Source organism: Miniopterus natalensis, chromosome 17 (genome assembly GCF_054644295.1).
Source record: "Miniopterus natalensis isolate mMinNat1 chromosome 17, mMinNat1.hap1, whole genome shotgun sequence".
In the NCBI taxonomy this organism is placed as follows: Eukaryota; Metazoa; Chordata; class Mammalia; order Chiroptera; family Miniopteridae; genus Miniopterus; species Miniopterus natalensis.
This window is the reverse complement of record NC_142097.1, coordinates 32770975-32788665: the sequence shown is the minus strand read 5'-3', so window position 1 is coordinate 32788665 and position 17691 is coordinate 32770975. Positions and strand designations below refer to the sequence as shown.

The 17691-nt window shown below is 36.5% G+C and overlaps 1 protein-coding gene and 1 pseudogene across 1 annotated transcript; both read right to left on the bottom strand.

Annotated features, from left to right (window-relative positions):
* On the bottom strand, positions 1–1511 carry LOC107535282 (large ribosomal subunit protein eL43 pseudogene; annotated as a pseudogene).
* A 98-nt stretch (positions 1512–1609) lies between these two features.
* DDX52 (DExD-box helicase 52) lies at positions 1610–17654 on the bottom strand. Its single transcript, XM_016210671.2, has 15 exons — positions 17557–17654; positions 16303–16501; positions 14477–14607; positions 13026–13211; positions 11246–11389; positions 10526–10637; positions 9368–9440; positions 8671–8874; positions 8458–8548; positions 6327–6449; positions 6045–6195; positions 5809–5884; positions 4512–4583; positions 3857–3949; positions 1610–2429 (listed from the first exon to the last, which is right to left on the bottom strand). The coding sequence occupies exons 1-15, from the start codon at positions 17641–17643 to the stop codon at positions 2372–2374; spliced, it is 1800 nt and encodes a 599-aa protein (XP_016066157.1). The 5' UTR covers positions 17644–17654; the 3' UTR covers positions 1610–2371.
* Positions 17655–17691: the final 37 nt, after the last annotated feature.

Sequence of the window (17691 nt, the reverse complement as noted above, 5' to 3'; positions counted from 1 at the left end):
TTACAGGTTTATGTAACCACTTTTATTTAAGGATGAGTGGTTACATAGGAGAAAAATACTAAAAAAGAAGTCAAATAAAAGTATATCAAGGATCACAGAATATGCAGTATCTGCCTGAATACTTCATTGTCATTTGCCTATCGACTCTTACATCTGCAAGACTCAGCTCAGGATGTCAGCCTTCCATGACATTTCCAGTCTGAGTTAGATGCCCTCCTGTGAGGCTTCGGCATCATGGCCTTATGCCTAACATAGCATATGCCATACCATTTATTCCTTTACTCTATCCCTAACCACTACACTGGAAGGGCAGGGGCTGTTATCAGGCCTTGTATTGTGAACCAAATATAATGTTTAAGAAATATTTGTTGTGAATTTATGAAGTTTGGTATAGTGCTAGGTACTTCTAATGTTGAGACATAGTTGACATTACCCCCAGTTCCATAAATGAAAAAAACCAAAGCTCTGAGAAACTGAAGAACTTATTCAAAGTCATACAGCTGGCAAATGGGTGGCAGCAGTATACCTACCTTCAGAACAGGGTCAAAGATGTTAGAACAACAAAAATCACATACTTGTATTTTTTGCACCTTGTAGTAACAGAGCTCCATTTACAATAATTCTGAAGATGAACAATTTTTGTCCCATCTAAAATATTCCAGTTGGGGGCCTACCTGTCCTGACTCTAGAGTAAAAGGCTAAGAATAAAGGAAATAAATGTTTAATTCAAATGCTGCTGAGAAAAACTATCGTATAGTATTATAGTGTTGATAACAACATTCATTCTAAGTATCTTACATATATAAAGTTGATTTTTTTGTTGTTACTAGAGGCTAGCAGTGTTTCAAATTGTGGAACTTCTACTGGTCTTTCAATCCCTTCAGTCTTCTGATGGCAGGCTTGACTGACAGCAGAAGTGGTGCTGTAGGTCCAGGCACCACCAGCTAGTTTTCATGCAGGAACCACAGTGCCAGATCCCACAGCTCATCTCTTCATCTTGGTTTTGCCATAGAAGGAGCAAGTGTACTTGGCCTGCTGGTCGATTTCAATTTTCATCACCATTTTCCTGAGGGAGGCACTATAATGGGTTCTGTATTTACTGATGATTCCAACTTTCTTGGTGCGTTTAGCCATGTCGCTGCAAACTAGGTCGGAACCCAGAGGACTGAAGTTGATTTTTTATTCCACTGTACAAAACTATCAACAGAGAAAAATCTGCTAATGGTGAATAGTCTCCATCACTATAATCATAATCCTTTACCTTCAGCTGAGACCTGCTTACTAAATGGATGAAGGGTTATAAAGCCTCAGGAAAGATAAGCCGTAAGAGAATGCTGCCAGAGGTATATCAAGTAACAGGAACTTGCTTCCTTATCAGGATAAAACTATCAGTTTTCGAGCCAAGGCATCTTGAATGGAAAGAGACAGGAAAGAGCATGGTTAAGTGATGAAAAATGAAGTAAGAAAGGGAGAGGCTGGACAGCAGTATGGTGATTACCAAAGGGAAAAATGAGGGTGAAGGGAGGTAGGAGACAGGAAAGGGGTGATGAATGGTAATGGAAGGAAACTTGGCTTGGGGTGGTGAACACAATACAATATTCAGTTGATGTATTATAAAACTGTATCTCTGAAACCTGTATAATTTTATTAACCAATGTCACTCCAATAAATTCAATAAAAAAATAATTCTTTTTAAAAAAGGGAGAGACTGACGTTTGTAGTTGCAACGTTATAACAGGTGAAGTATGAGCTACCTTATCAATGAAGTATGAGGATATTTAATAGACCAAAGAATTTAAAATTACTGGAGAGCTCGAAAAACCAGCCACAGAAGAGGATTCTTTTTGTTGTGGCTTACAACACAAGAGGCCATCAAGAAATTAAACAGTAAAATAAAGAGCAGTAGGTTTCTTCTTGGTAGATAGCCTTTGTCTATTTAAAAACCAAAAACAGATGGGGTAGGGGTAGGGACATTCAATCTCAAGGCTTTACTTTGAATATTTGGTTCCACATGTTTCTCCACAACATACATCACACCTTCCTTCACACTTGAAGGGAAACTTAAGAGTTCACCCCATTTGGGTATTGTTATTTTTAGCATAAGCTTTTGTTCTTCTATAAGAAGTATCTCTCTGGATCCAAACCACAGAAGTGTCAATGAATGTTATTTTCATTATGTAATCACTTAAAAGTCACCTACATATTGAAACCTGACACAATGCACTGAAAGTTTATGATCATTTTTCACCCATCCCATGTTGCTGTAGTTGATTTCAAATGTCAGGACAGATGATTTTAAGATGTATTCCATGTAAACATTCATGTTGAGATCACAAAATGATGTTTTTGATACAGTCTTTTAAAAAAATCTTTAATTTTTGTCTTCAAGAGCTACTTTCTTCTTGCTGTTCTGAACAGTGACCTTTTTCCTGTGATAAAGAAAGTAAAAACAGCTGAATCAGAAATTCTAGCGGTATGTACTTTCCAAAAGCCTACCAATTTAATAAACATTGGTTATACAGGTTTTTTGCTGCCACAAAAAGTCAAAATAAAAACCTATTAAGAACTGACAAAACTAAGTACAAACAAAATTAAGAGGATTACTCTTTCAAGGATTATTCTTCCCAAGTTATTAAAGCTTAAAACTCATTGAAACTCTGGGACATGCTGCACTCCCTTTATGCTTGAACTGAATGTTAGCTCCCACCGTCAATACGAAATGTCAGGTAAGGGTCTTGTTACACTTGGAAAGGAAGTGCATGCCGGTGTTCCTGTCTTTGTTCACTTTGTTCCTTCCACATGCTGTAATTTTATTTATCTTTAAAGACTGTCCTACTCCTTGAAACTTTCTGGGGCTTTACTAATCCATAATGATTTTCCCTTTTCTAAACTTCTATTGTATTTAAAAATTATTCTCTATTTTTTTCCTTGCATACTACAGGAAACAGGTCTCATTTTATAGTCATTTATATAACCTAACCACCATAAGTACCTGGAAGGACAATAGATACTCAGTAAATGCCTACATTTCATATATATTATATATTAACTGGTACTAGGAGAATTTGAAGTGTCATTTTCCATAAATAGTGGAAACAGAAGTACTGTTCCAAATATATTAGCCTACTTCGACCAAAACATGTAGCTTCCTAGCAGTACTAGGCAAAAAAAAGTAGGCCTGTATGTATGCTAAAAAATCTATACTTAAAACTCTCATTCAACTCAGCTAAACTACAAATTTAACCAAGTCATACTTTTTAGAAGTTTTATAATATGCTTTGGCATAAGTCTAAGATTATACTGAAATCCTGCCCAGAATATGGAGCTTCAAGGAAGACTCCATCAACGTGAGTCCTAACTATTGGCCTCAGGAGAATGTCCTGACGCAAGCTGTGTGGAGATGGTGGGCAGTACAATTCTAATTCATAGTGAACTGAAATCATATTTTCAGAGGTGGAAAAAAACAGACCCAAGATTGAATCATCTAAGTTCCCAAATCATTCCCTCAACCTAAGATATATTATTTTTACTACATTCTATAACAGACTGTAAACATATTCTACTTCTAAAAAACTTATCCTAGCCTAGCTGGTGTTGCCCAGTGGCTGAGCATCAACCCATGAACCAAGAGGTCACCGGATTGATTCCAGGTCAGGGCACATGCCCGGGTCTCAGGCTGTATCCCCAGTAGGGGGAGTCTCTCATTGATGTTTCTATCTCTCTCTCCCTCTGCCTTCCTCTCTCTAAAATCAATAAAAACATATTTTAAAAAACAAAAACTTATCCTAAGGAACAATAATGCCTACTATAACTATATAATGGAGTCAAACAGTTAATTTTCTCACTGTGTACTTACCGTTTATCCTTAGCCTTTTCTAAGAAGTATTTCGGAGTTGTACTAATGCTCTCCCTTTGCAACGGCTTCTTAATCATCTTTTTCTTTTGTTTGCTGAAAGTTACAAAGAGAGGAAAGAATTAAATTAAGTGAAACTTAATTTAAAAACTAAAGCTAAAACTTGTTTTAATTTTTGTCACAAAATTCATTTTTTATCTACTCACTGGTTTATCTACTCTTGTATCCACTTTATATAGTAGATTACATAATAGCATTTACAGAGGTAACCCAAAGGGATGGTAAACTCAATTTTTAAAAGGCAGTGATTATGATTAAAATATGTCCCCTGGCAACCTTATATTCTGAAAAAATATAAATAAGCATTAGTGTGTGATTTTGGCCAATTAACTACTTTTTACCAGTTTTATAAACTAAAAATCCAACTATATTTCACTCACATTGAGTAAGTTTTTAAAAAATCTGAATATTTAAAATTTCAAGGATGAAAAAACTAGCAAGGTTTAAAAAACATACAGTATTCACATATATTTATAAGGAAAATTTTTTACCTTAAAGTGTTCTAACAGTATTAGAACTATGTGTAATAATGTAAAAGCAAGAATGTATATATGTAAAGAAAGAGAAAAAGAGAAGGTTGGTAAATTCAAGATTGTACCTTAGTAGTTTCTGGAAACCTTTTATGTATTCTGGAACAGGACATCCGGCCTGCTGTATAACATTGGCAACACTGAAAAAGGTACCCATAAATATAAATTTGTATCTTATCAAACTGATGTTTATGAAATTAAACCCTCTGCACAATACAAGAGGAACTAAAACTATACAAACAAGAAAGTAATCCAGAAAAGTGTTTAGATATGTTATCACCAGATGTAATAACATTGGATTACTGACAATGTCTGCTGGACTAAAATCACCAATTGATGAATAATTTTAGATAGCAGCTATTTCTGCTCAACATTTATTTTATCAAGCCCTAAAAAGCTACTAAGATCAATTTTGGATGAGATACTGACTGAAGCCCCAGTCAAGCTTAAAAATCTATTAAATGATAGTGCTTACTATGGGTTTGGCATTGTCTTAAGATTTTCCTGTACAGTAACTTATTCAATATTCACAACAAACCTCTGTAGTAAGCACTATCATAATCCCCATTTCCCAGATGGAAAACTCAGGTGCACAGTTACACTGATATGGGGGGGGGGTCATCAGATTCACATGCTTAGAGTTGCTGAGGAAACTTACGGTGAATCTAGGATGCTCCCCCTACACATACACATGTGAAAGTCTGCTTAAAGCAAAACCAAGGCTGACAGAGCCAAGGCTCAGAAGGCACTAATCAAAATCTTTGCCAAAACAGATAAACTTTGCCAAAATACAAACTGCTTTCAGCCATAACTCAATTTTAATCATTACTTTCTGTAGGTAGCCAAAATGTAGGAAACTCAGCTTCTATACTACTATCTATGATAATGAGCTAAATTAAAACCCATGATTCTGAAAGTATATCTATCACATGTTATCCAAGCCTCAAAGGGCTACAATTAAATAATACTGGAGTTCCTGGGACTAAATATAAAACTCCATCTGCCCCTAAGAGTAATAGGAAGGATGCATTCCAGTAAGAGAGAATTTTGACAGGGCTAAAGAGACTCGGGTTAATTTTAAACTGTTCACTCATTCAAAAACCTTATTACATTGTGAGTAGTATCAACTGGTGGCTATTGGAAGAATTCTGTGAGTTATTAGAATTCTGGAATATTTGTTATTAACAAATAATAATGGAAAGGCAAAAACAAGGCCTTTTAATTTTCCTTTCCTCATTGCTAGAATTTGGTTGACTGCTCTAACAGAATTTTGGACAAAGCCATTTTGTAATTATCTGTTAACTGTGTGTAAGAATAATCAACCAATGTGGCCAACTTAATTCTAAGTTATTTTTCCTAATTTACCTTCTTAATAATGGTTTATCATCTTCAGTGAAAAATGTAACAGCTTTTCCTTTATGCCCTGCTCTTCCAGTGCGACCTAAGAGAAACCAGACCATTAAATTAAAAACACTTCTTTGGGAGAAAGAGACCTTAAAGATTCACATATAAAAGTCACTGGACTTTTCACAGCACTAAAAAAACGAGCATGTTCATAGAGAATGGCAGAGGTGTAAAATGGATGAGTGGGGACAACTCACCTATCCTGTGGATATATTCCACTGAGCTTGTTGGAAAGTCATAGTTGATCACCAAGTTCACACCTTTAAAATCAATCCCTCTGGCTAGCAAGGCTGTACAAATAAGGACCCAGATTTTTCCTGCTCGGAAGCTGTGGACTGTGTTATCTCTCTGGTTAACAGAACATACATTAAATGTTTTAGTATCACTCTAGGAATGGGAAACAAGTACTTTGTAAGTTTAATGCCAATATTTTTAAAATTTAGTTCTTTATCATTTTGAGAGTATACATTTGACTTTACCTGTTCTTGTGTTCTGTCTGCATGAATAACATCCACATTAATACCTTCATATATGAGCTCATGAAAAAGTTCTTTAGCCCTTTCAATGGACTGAACAAAAACAAGAACAGGTGGATTGAAACCCTAAAAGAAAGGCAAAAATCAGCACATATGACCCATAATTAAAAATATAATCACAGTATTTTATATGATTTTAGTTCATAAAAGAACCCAATTCAATTTAATGTATTTTCACCGCCAAATTTCTCGGATGAGTAGAAATCTGCCTGTCTTCTTCTTCATCTGTTCTCTATAATGGGTTCTTTCCACCAACCCGAACTGTACTCTCCATCTTGTAAATTCCAGTAATCTTGTCTAATTAACCCCCTTCACCTTTCTACAGTGATGGATTCCCACTCCTTGAAATAATAATCTCTTGGCCTCTATGTCTCAGAACTTTTTTGATTCTGCTTAAAATGTAATGACTGTATTTTTAATTCATTATCTATCCTAATTATGGTTATTCCCCCAAAGCTTAGTGCTTGGTTCTCAGTTCTCTCAATATATTTATCTTATTAAGTTAAAAATCTCAGTTATAAACTACCAGCTCCAAGCAAATGATTTTTACATTTATATCATACCTGCCTCTCTCTAAATCAATTTTGTATATTTTCAACTGTCTATATTAGGGCTTAACCTTTTTTTTTTGGTTCACACACCCCTTTCAGAATCTAATGAAAGCTATGAAGCTTTCTAATAGGCAAGAATACATTTACACAAAATCTAGCATATAATTTCATAGGGTTCACAAACCTCCCAAAGCTCACACATGACTAAAAATACCTATGTACAATCCTATGTATCCGTGAACACCTTAAATTTCCTATTGCCAAATGATATCCTTAAGAATATATTTAAAACTAGCACATAGCATTTATTATGTGCCAACCACTATTGTAAGTACTGCATTTGTATTAACTCATTAATACTAAAACAACTCTAAGAAGTAAATATTATTATCCCCATTTTATAGATGAGGAAACTGTGGAACAGAGGTTAACTTGGCTAAAGCTAGGATTCCAATCCAGGTAGTCTGACTCCAGGGTCCATGCTCTTAACCACCTCTGTCCTCACCAGGTACTTGCAAACACCCTTCCTGTCCATCCTCCAACTATTGTTAATGCTCCACCTCTAAGACCGTCATCTTCATTTTTTTCCTCCTTATGACTAACCAGCCTAATTTAATAGCCTGCTAATTGGGCTCTTTGCTTTTAGTCTCTTTCCATTACAATCCATCTTACATACCACCATTTAATTTTCCTTAAAAATTATGTGGCTACACTCTTCAGCAATGTTCTGTGGTTTCTCTTAACTTGACCCCTACTCTCCTGTCCAAACTGACCATCTTTTAATTCCCACCATAAACTCTCTCCTTAGGTAACTTCATTAGTCTCCAAACACATTCACTGTGTTCAGCTCCGCCTCTGTGACTTTATAACAGCTGCTCCTCCTGCCACCAGTACTGTCCCCCTTCACTTTTTAATCCCACAAATCCTTCAAGGCCCAGATTAGTATCATTTCCTCTATAAGGCTTTCCCCAACCAATTTAACTCACCTGGATGGCGCCATTATAACTATATGAATGTTTAAGAAAGACTCTATAGCCTTTTATGGCACTTTATCACAAACTACGAAAGACTAAATTCTAGGGGCAGGGCTTAGGATTTATATTCATTACTCCATCCCCCGACCCTTCCATACTTAACCTTTTAACTATGGCATCTATTCAGTATTTACTGAAGGGATACACACTGAAACCCCAGTCATTGCCCTACTCATTCTACAATGCCCCAGTTAATAAGAAAGCAGCAGCAGGATTGGGGTGGGGGGAGGACACAGAGAGCAGATACATATGCAGACATGGAAAAGGGCTTTCAGGGCATCGGGTAGGTCTTTTCCTAGCCTACCCTGAGCTGCGAATAGAAAGCTTACTATATTCTAATGGTTGAGCCCCTCCACCTTGGGACAAGAGCTGGCCCAAAGTACTTAACAATTTACGACTGGATTATTAAATATGATGCAGGAATTGTGCTCAGCCTCCCACAAGTAATAGTGAACTTTATCAAAAGCCAAGACTGTTTTCCAAATATACCTTTTTAATAAGTTCTCTCACGGCTAGAAGTTTTCCAGTCTCAGATCCAACAAAGAGAAGCTCTTGTTCCACAGTCTCTACTGCAGAATTCCTGAGAGAGAAACATACCTTATAGTTTGCAAGAGCCAATTTTTGCTTCCCTCCCCCCAAAATTCTAAATAAATGGAAAAAACAAACGACAACAAAAACAGTGGGATAATGCAGAACAATTACCTTGCTCCAATGGACACAGTAATGACACTGTCCAGGTTGAGTTTGCACCACTGCTCAACATCATATGCAAAAGTTGCACTGAACATAGCTCTTCTGACCTTGTGGGATGTGCAGGCCAGGAAAATAGAAGCCAGCTGGTCTCTGAACCCAGTTTTGCCATCTTCAAACAGTTTATCTGATTCATCTACTACCAGCCATTCAACACTAAGAAATAACAAAACAATTTGTGGATATTAAACTGGAAGATCCAAGACATTTCACTAAACTGTGGGGACACATGAAGAAATCAAACCATAAATGCTGCTTCTCAGACACAGATACCATATCACAAAAAGGTACAAGAAAATTAAGCAGGGAAAAGGTAAAAGTAAGATAAACATAAATTAATGTACCATTAGCCTCAAAGACATGAAGTTCCATTAGCAACAACAGAACTTCACATAAACCTTATAAACTCCATCGTCATTGCTGAAAGTCTAGGGAAATTCTGTGCTAACTGCTCATCAGAATCTGTAACTTCCTTCTGGACCAGATACTTATTTTCCTGAGTTTAACAAAAACCATTATTCTCAGTATCATTACTCACTAAAATTGGCAGGTAGAAAGCTCCAAAGGGCAATAATACAAGCAACTGAGGACAAAATATAATCAAGTAAAAGAAAAATACACATGAAAGACATTAAAATATCATCTCTACCTTGTTAAGTCTATTCCTGGAGGATCTTGCTTTAACAAATAGATTAGTCGATTTGGAGTAGTCACAAGAATATCTACAGGAAAAACAAATGGTACAAATTGCAAAGACAAGTTTCATCCCTCTTGAACTAGAGGATTAAGCCTCCTGAATTGCAGTTAATAACCTGAAGTGGGGAGAGGAGGGAGTGATTATACTCACTACACCAACAGCACAAAAGTTCTTCCCTCTCAGTAGGCTTACATATTTTTTTATCCATTATAGCACAAACTAGTATATCCCCTGTATTATTATATCTGATCTGTCTTCTCAGCTTCTAAGAGGCAAGAACACTATAATCCAACAGCTTGATTTTTAAACTTTGATTTCAAGGAAAATCCTTGTTTATTTTATTTTTTTAAACCCTCACCCAAGGATATGTTTTTATTGATTTGAGAGAGAGAGAGGAAGGGAGAGTGAGCGAAAGAAACATCGATGTGAAAGAAAAACATCAACTGTTTGCCTCCTGTACACATCCCAACCAGGGATCGAAACCACAACCTGGCTATGTGCCCTGACCGGGAATCGAACCCATGAGCTTTCCATGTACAGGATAATGCTCCAACCGAGCCGCACTGGCCAGGGCAGGAAAATCCTTTTTAAACTAGATTTTACTCAGAAGCTCAAGATAAAAAACAGGTAAAAGCAGATTCTCTGGCTGATAGAAGAGCAGGGATGTAAGCTATTCTTGTCTACAAAGTATTTCCATGCCATTTAGTATATAAATGAGGGGTCTCTCAACCTCAGCACATTGACATTTTGGCACAGACAACTCTTTTGCTGTAGGGGGCTGTCTTGTACACTACAGGATGTTTAACAGCATCCCTGGTTTTGTGCCCACTGTAGATTAGTAGCACCCTTCCCTAGTTGTGACAACTTAAAATGTCTCAATATTGCCAAATGTCCCTGGAGGGTGGAAGGCAAAACTGCTTTTGGTTGAGAAAAACACTAGTACATATTTATATAACTACTGGGTGGGAGCGGGGAGATCTCTTTTAGCTTCTCTAAAAATCAAACTCATTATGTGCATGACTACATTTTAAGAACTCTTAGGTGTCAATTAGGATATCTGTAATTTCTAAATCCCCTTCATGCTCTACATCTAAAGCATGAATCGTTTACCAAATTTCTTTGATGATTTTGGTCCAAATTTCTTGGCTGCAACTGCTGCTTTGTGGATCATGTGTATCCTGAATCCCGTTCCCTCAGATATTTTTACCAACTCTCGATGAATCTAAAACAGAAAATGATTAAAAACATTACCTGCTAAAATACTTGAATAAGATGTATAGTCTCTTTTACATTATTAACAAAATAAATCCTTTACCACTCCATAAATATCTGAAATTAAACCTGTAATGTGTAAATTAACCTGGAATCTCAGCAGTTTGGAATGTCAATGCCTAGTAAGATTCAGAAGTTTTTTCAGGTCTAGTAAACGAGTTCCAAGGGTTAAAACAAAAACTCTTCCAATCTGTTATGTATTGGTTTTAGAATACAGTACTATTATAAAACTATTTCATACTTGGCATGTACTTTACATTGAGCACATAGGGCGGTGGAGCAGATATTGTATAGTTTTACTTTCTCAAAAACTTAGATGAGTTTTCATTTTTCTAGGTGAGAAAAATAAATTTTAGAGTGACTAAAGGATCTTAAAGCATTCACCGAAGAGAAAATTAGAAAAGATTTGCCCATATGCAATAAGAGACACAGAAATGTGCCCTGTACAGAACACTTGACCATGACAAAAGACACAGGCCTTACTCTTTTGAGACCTTTTTTACCCCCAAATAAGAAACAAACACCAAACACATCCTCTTCAGAAGCTACAGCTTATACCTGGCTGGCAAGTTCTCGTGTTGGTGATATAATCAGGGCTCTGAATCCTTTATTTGTGGGTTGTTTCAGGTGCATTAAAATGGGAATGCTAAAAGCCAAAGTCTTTCCAGATCCAGTAGGAGCAGAAGCCAGAAGTTCTCGGCCCTAAAAACAGAGTATATTAAATACAAGGAAAAGTATGTAAAAATTTCAGAGCCTGATCAACGCTACCAGCCATACAAATAACAAATAAAAGTATACGTGATAAATCCAATCATTCATGGTCTCATCACTCTTCTAACTTCTTCCATATTTGCTTTTCTAACATTACCTACCCCTGCCACTACCACAATGGAGTTTCTGAGCAGTGCCACTGACATCCATTTGAAATGGATAAAGAATGTGGATAACTAAAATCCAAATATAATTCACAACTTCAATTATTTCCATTATTTCAACTGTTCTTTCCCACTAAGCTCTTTATCAAAGCAAAATTACAAAACCAACTTTTTGTCTTGATATCTGTACAGCTCAATCCTGGGGAAGGTTCTAATAAGTAACAAAATGGCTGGAAGAAATAAAAAATGGCAATAACCTGAGTGAGAGAGTAATTAACAAGTGACGATCTTCAGTAAGTCACTGTGATTTTTTAAAGCTTTAAGCTAAAGCCATGACAGAAATAATCTTAAATGAAAATTAAAAGCAAAGTTACTATGAGTCAACAACATCATTCAAATGTATTTTTATTTTAGTTCCCAAAGAAAATGAAAAGGACCAGTAAGGTATCCTATGACTACCAGAACTGAAGGCCATCTTGGTTATGTAGGGATAAAAGCAGTTCTCATCACTACGGAAAGAAACCTTAGAAAAACTTAATTTCCAAAAAATCTAGGTTAACCTATACATCTATCAATAAATAGGTGGAAGAAACCTTAGAAAAGCTTATTTTCCAAAAAAATCTAGGTCAGCCCAAACTGTGATACATTCATACAACAGACTACTATCAGTAACAAACTACTGATATATGCAAACATGGTTGAAGCTCAAAAAAAGTATGCAGAGAGAGAGAAACCAGAAATGAAAGAATAAATAATGAATGATTCCACTTATATGACATTCTAGAAGAGGCAAATCTAATATATGGCGATAGAAATCAGAACAATGGTTACCTCCGGGCAGGGGTGGGGTGAGGAGAGAATGGAAAGGGCACAAGAGAATTTTCTGGGTGATAAAAATGTTACACATCTTCACTGGGGTGACAGTTACAAAGGTTACATCATCGAAACTCACCAAACTGTACACTTAAAAATCTATGTATTTTATTGTATATAAAGTATACTTCAATAATAAAAGGTATTAGGGGAAACCAGTCGGGTTAATACAAAAATTCTGTATTTCTGGAATAGTTCCTGGGAATTATAAACTAAATGATGGATGAATAAACAGAACATAGTCCCTATCCTCAGACTGTTTACACTCTAGTAAAAGGAAAAAAGTATAATTAGTGCAAATACACAGCAGTGTGAAGTGTAAGATAAATGTTGCAAGAAAAAGAAGACACTAAAAACCATGGAGACTTGGGTGGCAGGGGAGCATTGGTAAAGAGAAAAGATCATATCTAGCTGTAGTGATCAGGACAAGTTATGAAGGCAAAAGCGCTGGAAATGAACCTTAAAAGCAAAGTAAGGATTTCAACAGGGGGAGGAGATAAGGTAGAAAAGAAGATTCCAAAGACAAAGAAAAGAGAATGAGCGAACACAAGGAGAATATAGGAGGCAGCATTCTACACCTTCACACTCACATGCAGCATAACTGGAATGGCTTGCATTTGGATTGGTGTAGGTATCTGGAAGCCTGAATCTAGAATGTTCTGAAGCAGCCGAGAATTGATTTTATATTCCTGTTCAAGTTGCTGAAACGTAGCAATTGGGTCAGGAAGATCAGTTCCTTGGACGTGAATTTTGTGTTTATTCCGCAAGAAGTTTATCTGAAAAGTGAAGTAAAAAGGTCACCATGGACAGGGTAAAAAAAATCCTTGTCAGAGGTTATAAAGCAACAGTCTAGGATAAGCTTTAGTAGCATATGAAACTTCCTGGTTAAATTCCAAGCCCCTAAAGATAATGTACAAATATTAGGTACATTTCATATCCATTCATAGGCAGAAGACCTTCATCAATGAAACCTATCTATCCATGTTTTCTTCATATTAATGTGTCAGTTATTCATATTAATGTGCCACTGTCAGTCATAACTTATAATCTTATATAAACTTCTGCAGGTAGGCATTGAATCCATCTATTTTCTTTATATGGCACTTAGCATATAAGTACCAGTGCTTTCTTTTTTTTTTTTTTAAATAAGCCTTTAAAAATTTTTTTTTAATTCATTTCAGAGAGAGGAAGGGAGAGAGAAATAGAAACATCAATGATGAGAAAATCATTGATCGGATGCCCCCTGCTGGGGATCAAGCCCACAACCCGGGCATGTGACCAGACTGGGAATCAAACTGTGACCTTCTGGGTCATAGGTCAACAGGTCGACACTCAACCACTGAGCCACGCTGGCTGGCCACTGGTGCTTTTTGATGGTTTATCCAAGACTCTACTTATTAAAATTGCGTGTCAAAAATGGTATTGACTTGATTTGTGAATTTCCCATTCTCTGGTCCAAAGATAGCCAAATTCTGGATTCTGGGTTACTGAAGTGAGCTGAACAATACTCTCCATCAGCAACACAGCAGGTATGCAGCAGACATGACATGACAATGGCTTATTTGCTGTTTCTTCTGTATTCTACTTCCCTTAGTCCCAAGTTATAAGAATTCTCTCACATCCCTACCAGAGGACATCCTCCTAAACCATGGAGCTTATCATAGAGGAGAAAGGGGGCCAATTTTATGTCTATCAAAAGAGATTAAGAAATTTAAAAAATTTAATTCTACACACATTATTAATCTTGAAATTTGACCAGGTCAAGAATTATATAATATATACTGTAAGAATAATATCTATATCTACATAAATATATCAAAAATTATACACATATTGACCTGTTCAAGTTTCAAAATTTTAAACTTAAAAATTTTCAGCCACAACACAAACATACACTGTGCTTTAAGTTTTCATTAATGTAAAATTCAAACTAATTAATCTTCTATCTTAACAAAACCATACTCACTTTTACCAACAGAATCACCCAAAGACAGTAAAAAAGTGACTAGGTCAGAAATTGGGGTTAAGACATTTTCCTAACCTTTTCTTTTCTGATATGCTCCAACTTTCCTGAAGTTAGTTTATTTTCTCTTTTAACTTTTTTATCTTCAATCTTTGCCTCCACAGATGATATCCACTGTATAGTAGAACCTTCTTCTTCTGAAGTAATTTCTAAAATATATTTTTAAAAGTTAAAAGATTTTAAGTGCAACATTCTAGGGTGTAGTAAATAGGCCATCCCTTCACACTAAACAAAAGTAGTAACTGTTGCAACTAGATAAAGTGACAGAAAGTATAAAAATTGGAAAAGGAGAGGCAGGCTATATGCTGAAAAATCAGAGCTCTGAAGCTCATTCTCTTCTTTTTGTTAGTTATTTCAGCTGTGTAATATGTAGATGACTATATACTTGCAAATAAGAGATTAACTGAAAAACTACTTAAAAGGTTTCATTGAGGCAGCCAGCTTTTCTATATCCAAACAACCACCAACTAGAAAATAAATATGATGAAAGAAAAGATTTCACTTATAATAGCAATGAACACAACACAATACTTAAGGACTACTCAATATTAATAAAGATTACAATTCTCACTAAATCTATAAATAACATTAGTTTACTGAAAAGTAATTACAGGACTGTTTTGGTAACTGGACTAGCTAACTTTAAAGTTTATATGGGAAAATACATATGTAAAATAACCTAAAAATTCTAAGAAAAGTAATGAGCAAGGACTACTTTTAGAATTTTTAAAATTTTTTCAACTTCACTGAGATACAATAGACATACAATATATTTAAAATACACAATTTGAGGAGCTTTGACATATGTACACACTTGTTAAACTATCCACGTTCAAGGTTATTTCCATCAACTCCCAAAATTTCCTGTGGCCCCTTGTAATGCACTGCTCCATTGTTAGGCAACCACCTCTGTTTTCTGTCACTGCAGACTAGTTTGCTTTGTCTGAAATTTTATATAAATGAAATCATGTAGTATGTACTAAGTTTAGTCTGGCTTCTTTCACCTAGGGTAGTTATTTTGAGATCCATGTTGGAGCATGTATCAATAGTCCTTAACTTTTAATTTATAGGTAGCATTTCATCATATGGATATACAATTTATTCATCTTTCACCTATTTTCATGATTTCTAGTTTTCAGCTATTATAGATAAAGCCACTATAAAAACCTGTATAAAAGTCTTTGTGAGAACAAAGGTTGTCCTTTCTCATTGGTAAATTCTAGGAGTTGAATAGGTAGGTCATATGGTAGGTGCATGATAACTTAAAATAATGTTCTTTGTCAATTTCTATCAACAAAGACTACTAAAATTTTAATTGGGTTTGCACTGATTCTATAGATCACTTTAGGGAGAAAATATTCAGTTGCCTAATCAATAAACATGGTATGCCACACTACCTAATTTTATAAGATGCTGTAATGCCACAGTAATTAAAATAAGCTGGGATTGGTGTATGAACACAGAAATATAGGTCAATGAAGTAAAAGCGTGCCCAGTGATAGATCCAAATATACAACAATCCCCCCTTATTCACAGGAGATATGTTCCAAGGCCCCCAGTGGATGTCTGAATTTTCCACGTATTATATTGGAACTGCGGTTGACTGCAGGTAACTGAAACAGCAGAAATAAAGCCACAGATAAAGGGGACTACTATACATGGAAAATAAGTTTACAATAAAAGTTACATTTAAATCTTTATTGCAGCAATATTTGTAATAAATACCTGGAAACAACCTGAATGCCATCAACTGACATACTGCCTGACTTGTAACCATAAGCTTGTATTATTTTCATAATTGAAAAAAATTAAGTAGAGAGTAAAGACAGAAGTCAAGGACTAACCTGAAGTCACCCTCTTCCTCTTTCTCTTGTTCTGCTCCCTCTTCCTTTCAGTTAGGCTCTCCTCTTTTTTCTCTTCACCTTGGAGCTCCTGATTAGTTCTCGATTCTCCACACTCACCTGGGACAGACTTCTTGTTTCCAAAAAAGTCCAGTCCCTGCAGCACCTCCGAAGAAGCAAAGTCATATTTCCTTTTTCCTACCTGAAACCCAAAAAATTTAAAGTGAAATCTGTGGACTGGCATTGCTTTCATCCAAACAGGATTGGCAGCGAGGGGCATGGATCCAATGACTCCCCATTGTTTTTATGCTTTCCCCAAATATTTATTGTAATATTTACTGACAAGTGTATTTGGGCAAATGAAATCCAAGATGATACCTTTTCTGAGTTTATAACAGTAATAATAATGATAATAATCAATAGCAACAAACACATATGCTTATCAGCATAACACTTACATGCTGTCAGGCAGATTTCTAAGCATGCTTATATATATTCAATTACTACATTCTTCAACAACCCTATGAGGTAAATAGCAACTTTACAAATGAGACTATCGAGGCACTAGGAGGTTAAGTAACTTGATTTGGACCCAAAGAATCTGGCTCCATAGTTCAAACTCCTTAACAACTACACTATACCGCCAGTCAGAGAAAGAAGAAACACACGTGTCGCACGCACTCACACAAATGTCCCTAGTCGCAATATCAAGGTTGACATTAAAGATTTTCCACAACCGAGCCCCCAACTACTCCAGACAGATCACTCGCTATTTCCCTATGTAAGACCTCCCATTTCTAAATCTCTCTTCTCACTGGTTAATTAACACGCCACCGGAGTGCGGGATTAAAAAGAACCATGCCCACTCAAGCTACAGCCAAACCCAGTACACCGGGGTGAAAGAATCTGTTCTCTCCACTTTGAGTTGTTTCTGTTTTCAGAATTCCTTTCCACCAGTTTCAGAGAAAAGGTTACTCTGAGAGGATTCCATCTATGCTTAGAATAAACTAAGATGATGGGGCGAGTGGGGGAGCGTTCTCCGGCCACGTCCAACTCAATCTACAAAATGATGAAAAACATGTTGATTCAGAAAGCGGGACGTGACCAGGTGGGTCTGCGGGAAACTGGGCGCCCGAAGAGGGGCAAGGGCCCCACAGCCTGGCCACGGGGCCTCCGAGTGCGGGCTTCCAGGCAGCCGGCTCATCCTCTGGCGCCTGCTCCTCTGTTACTCCGGCTTCTGTCCACCCAGCACAGTACCTGGAATCGGGCGGCGTCCGCCGAGAAGCGTCTCACATCGAACTTGGCCCCGGCGCCGAGCCGGCGGAAGAGATCGTGCACATCCATCTTTACCCAGAAAGCTTCGCGGCCCCACGGCGCCTGCGCAGAGGACTT

Bases quoted from the DNA above. Each gene is read 5' to 3' on its own strand.
- DDX52 (XM_016210671.2), bottom strand. From the start codon at position 17,643: ATGGATGTGCACGATCTCTTCCGCCGGCTCGGCGCCGGGGCCAAGTTC. The intron at 6,196-6,326 runs GTAAAGTCAAAT...TCTGTTAACCAG, and splicing joins CAGACAGAACACAAGAACAG to AGAGATAACACAGTCCACAG. The intron at 2,430-3,856 runs GTAAGTACACAG...TCTTTATCACAG, and splicing joins GAAAAGGCTAAGGATAAACG to GAAAAAGGTCACTGTTCAGA.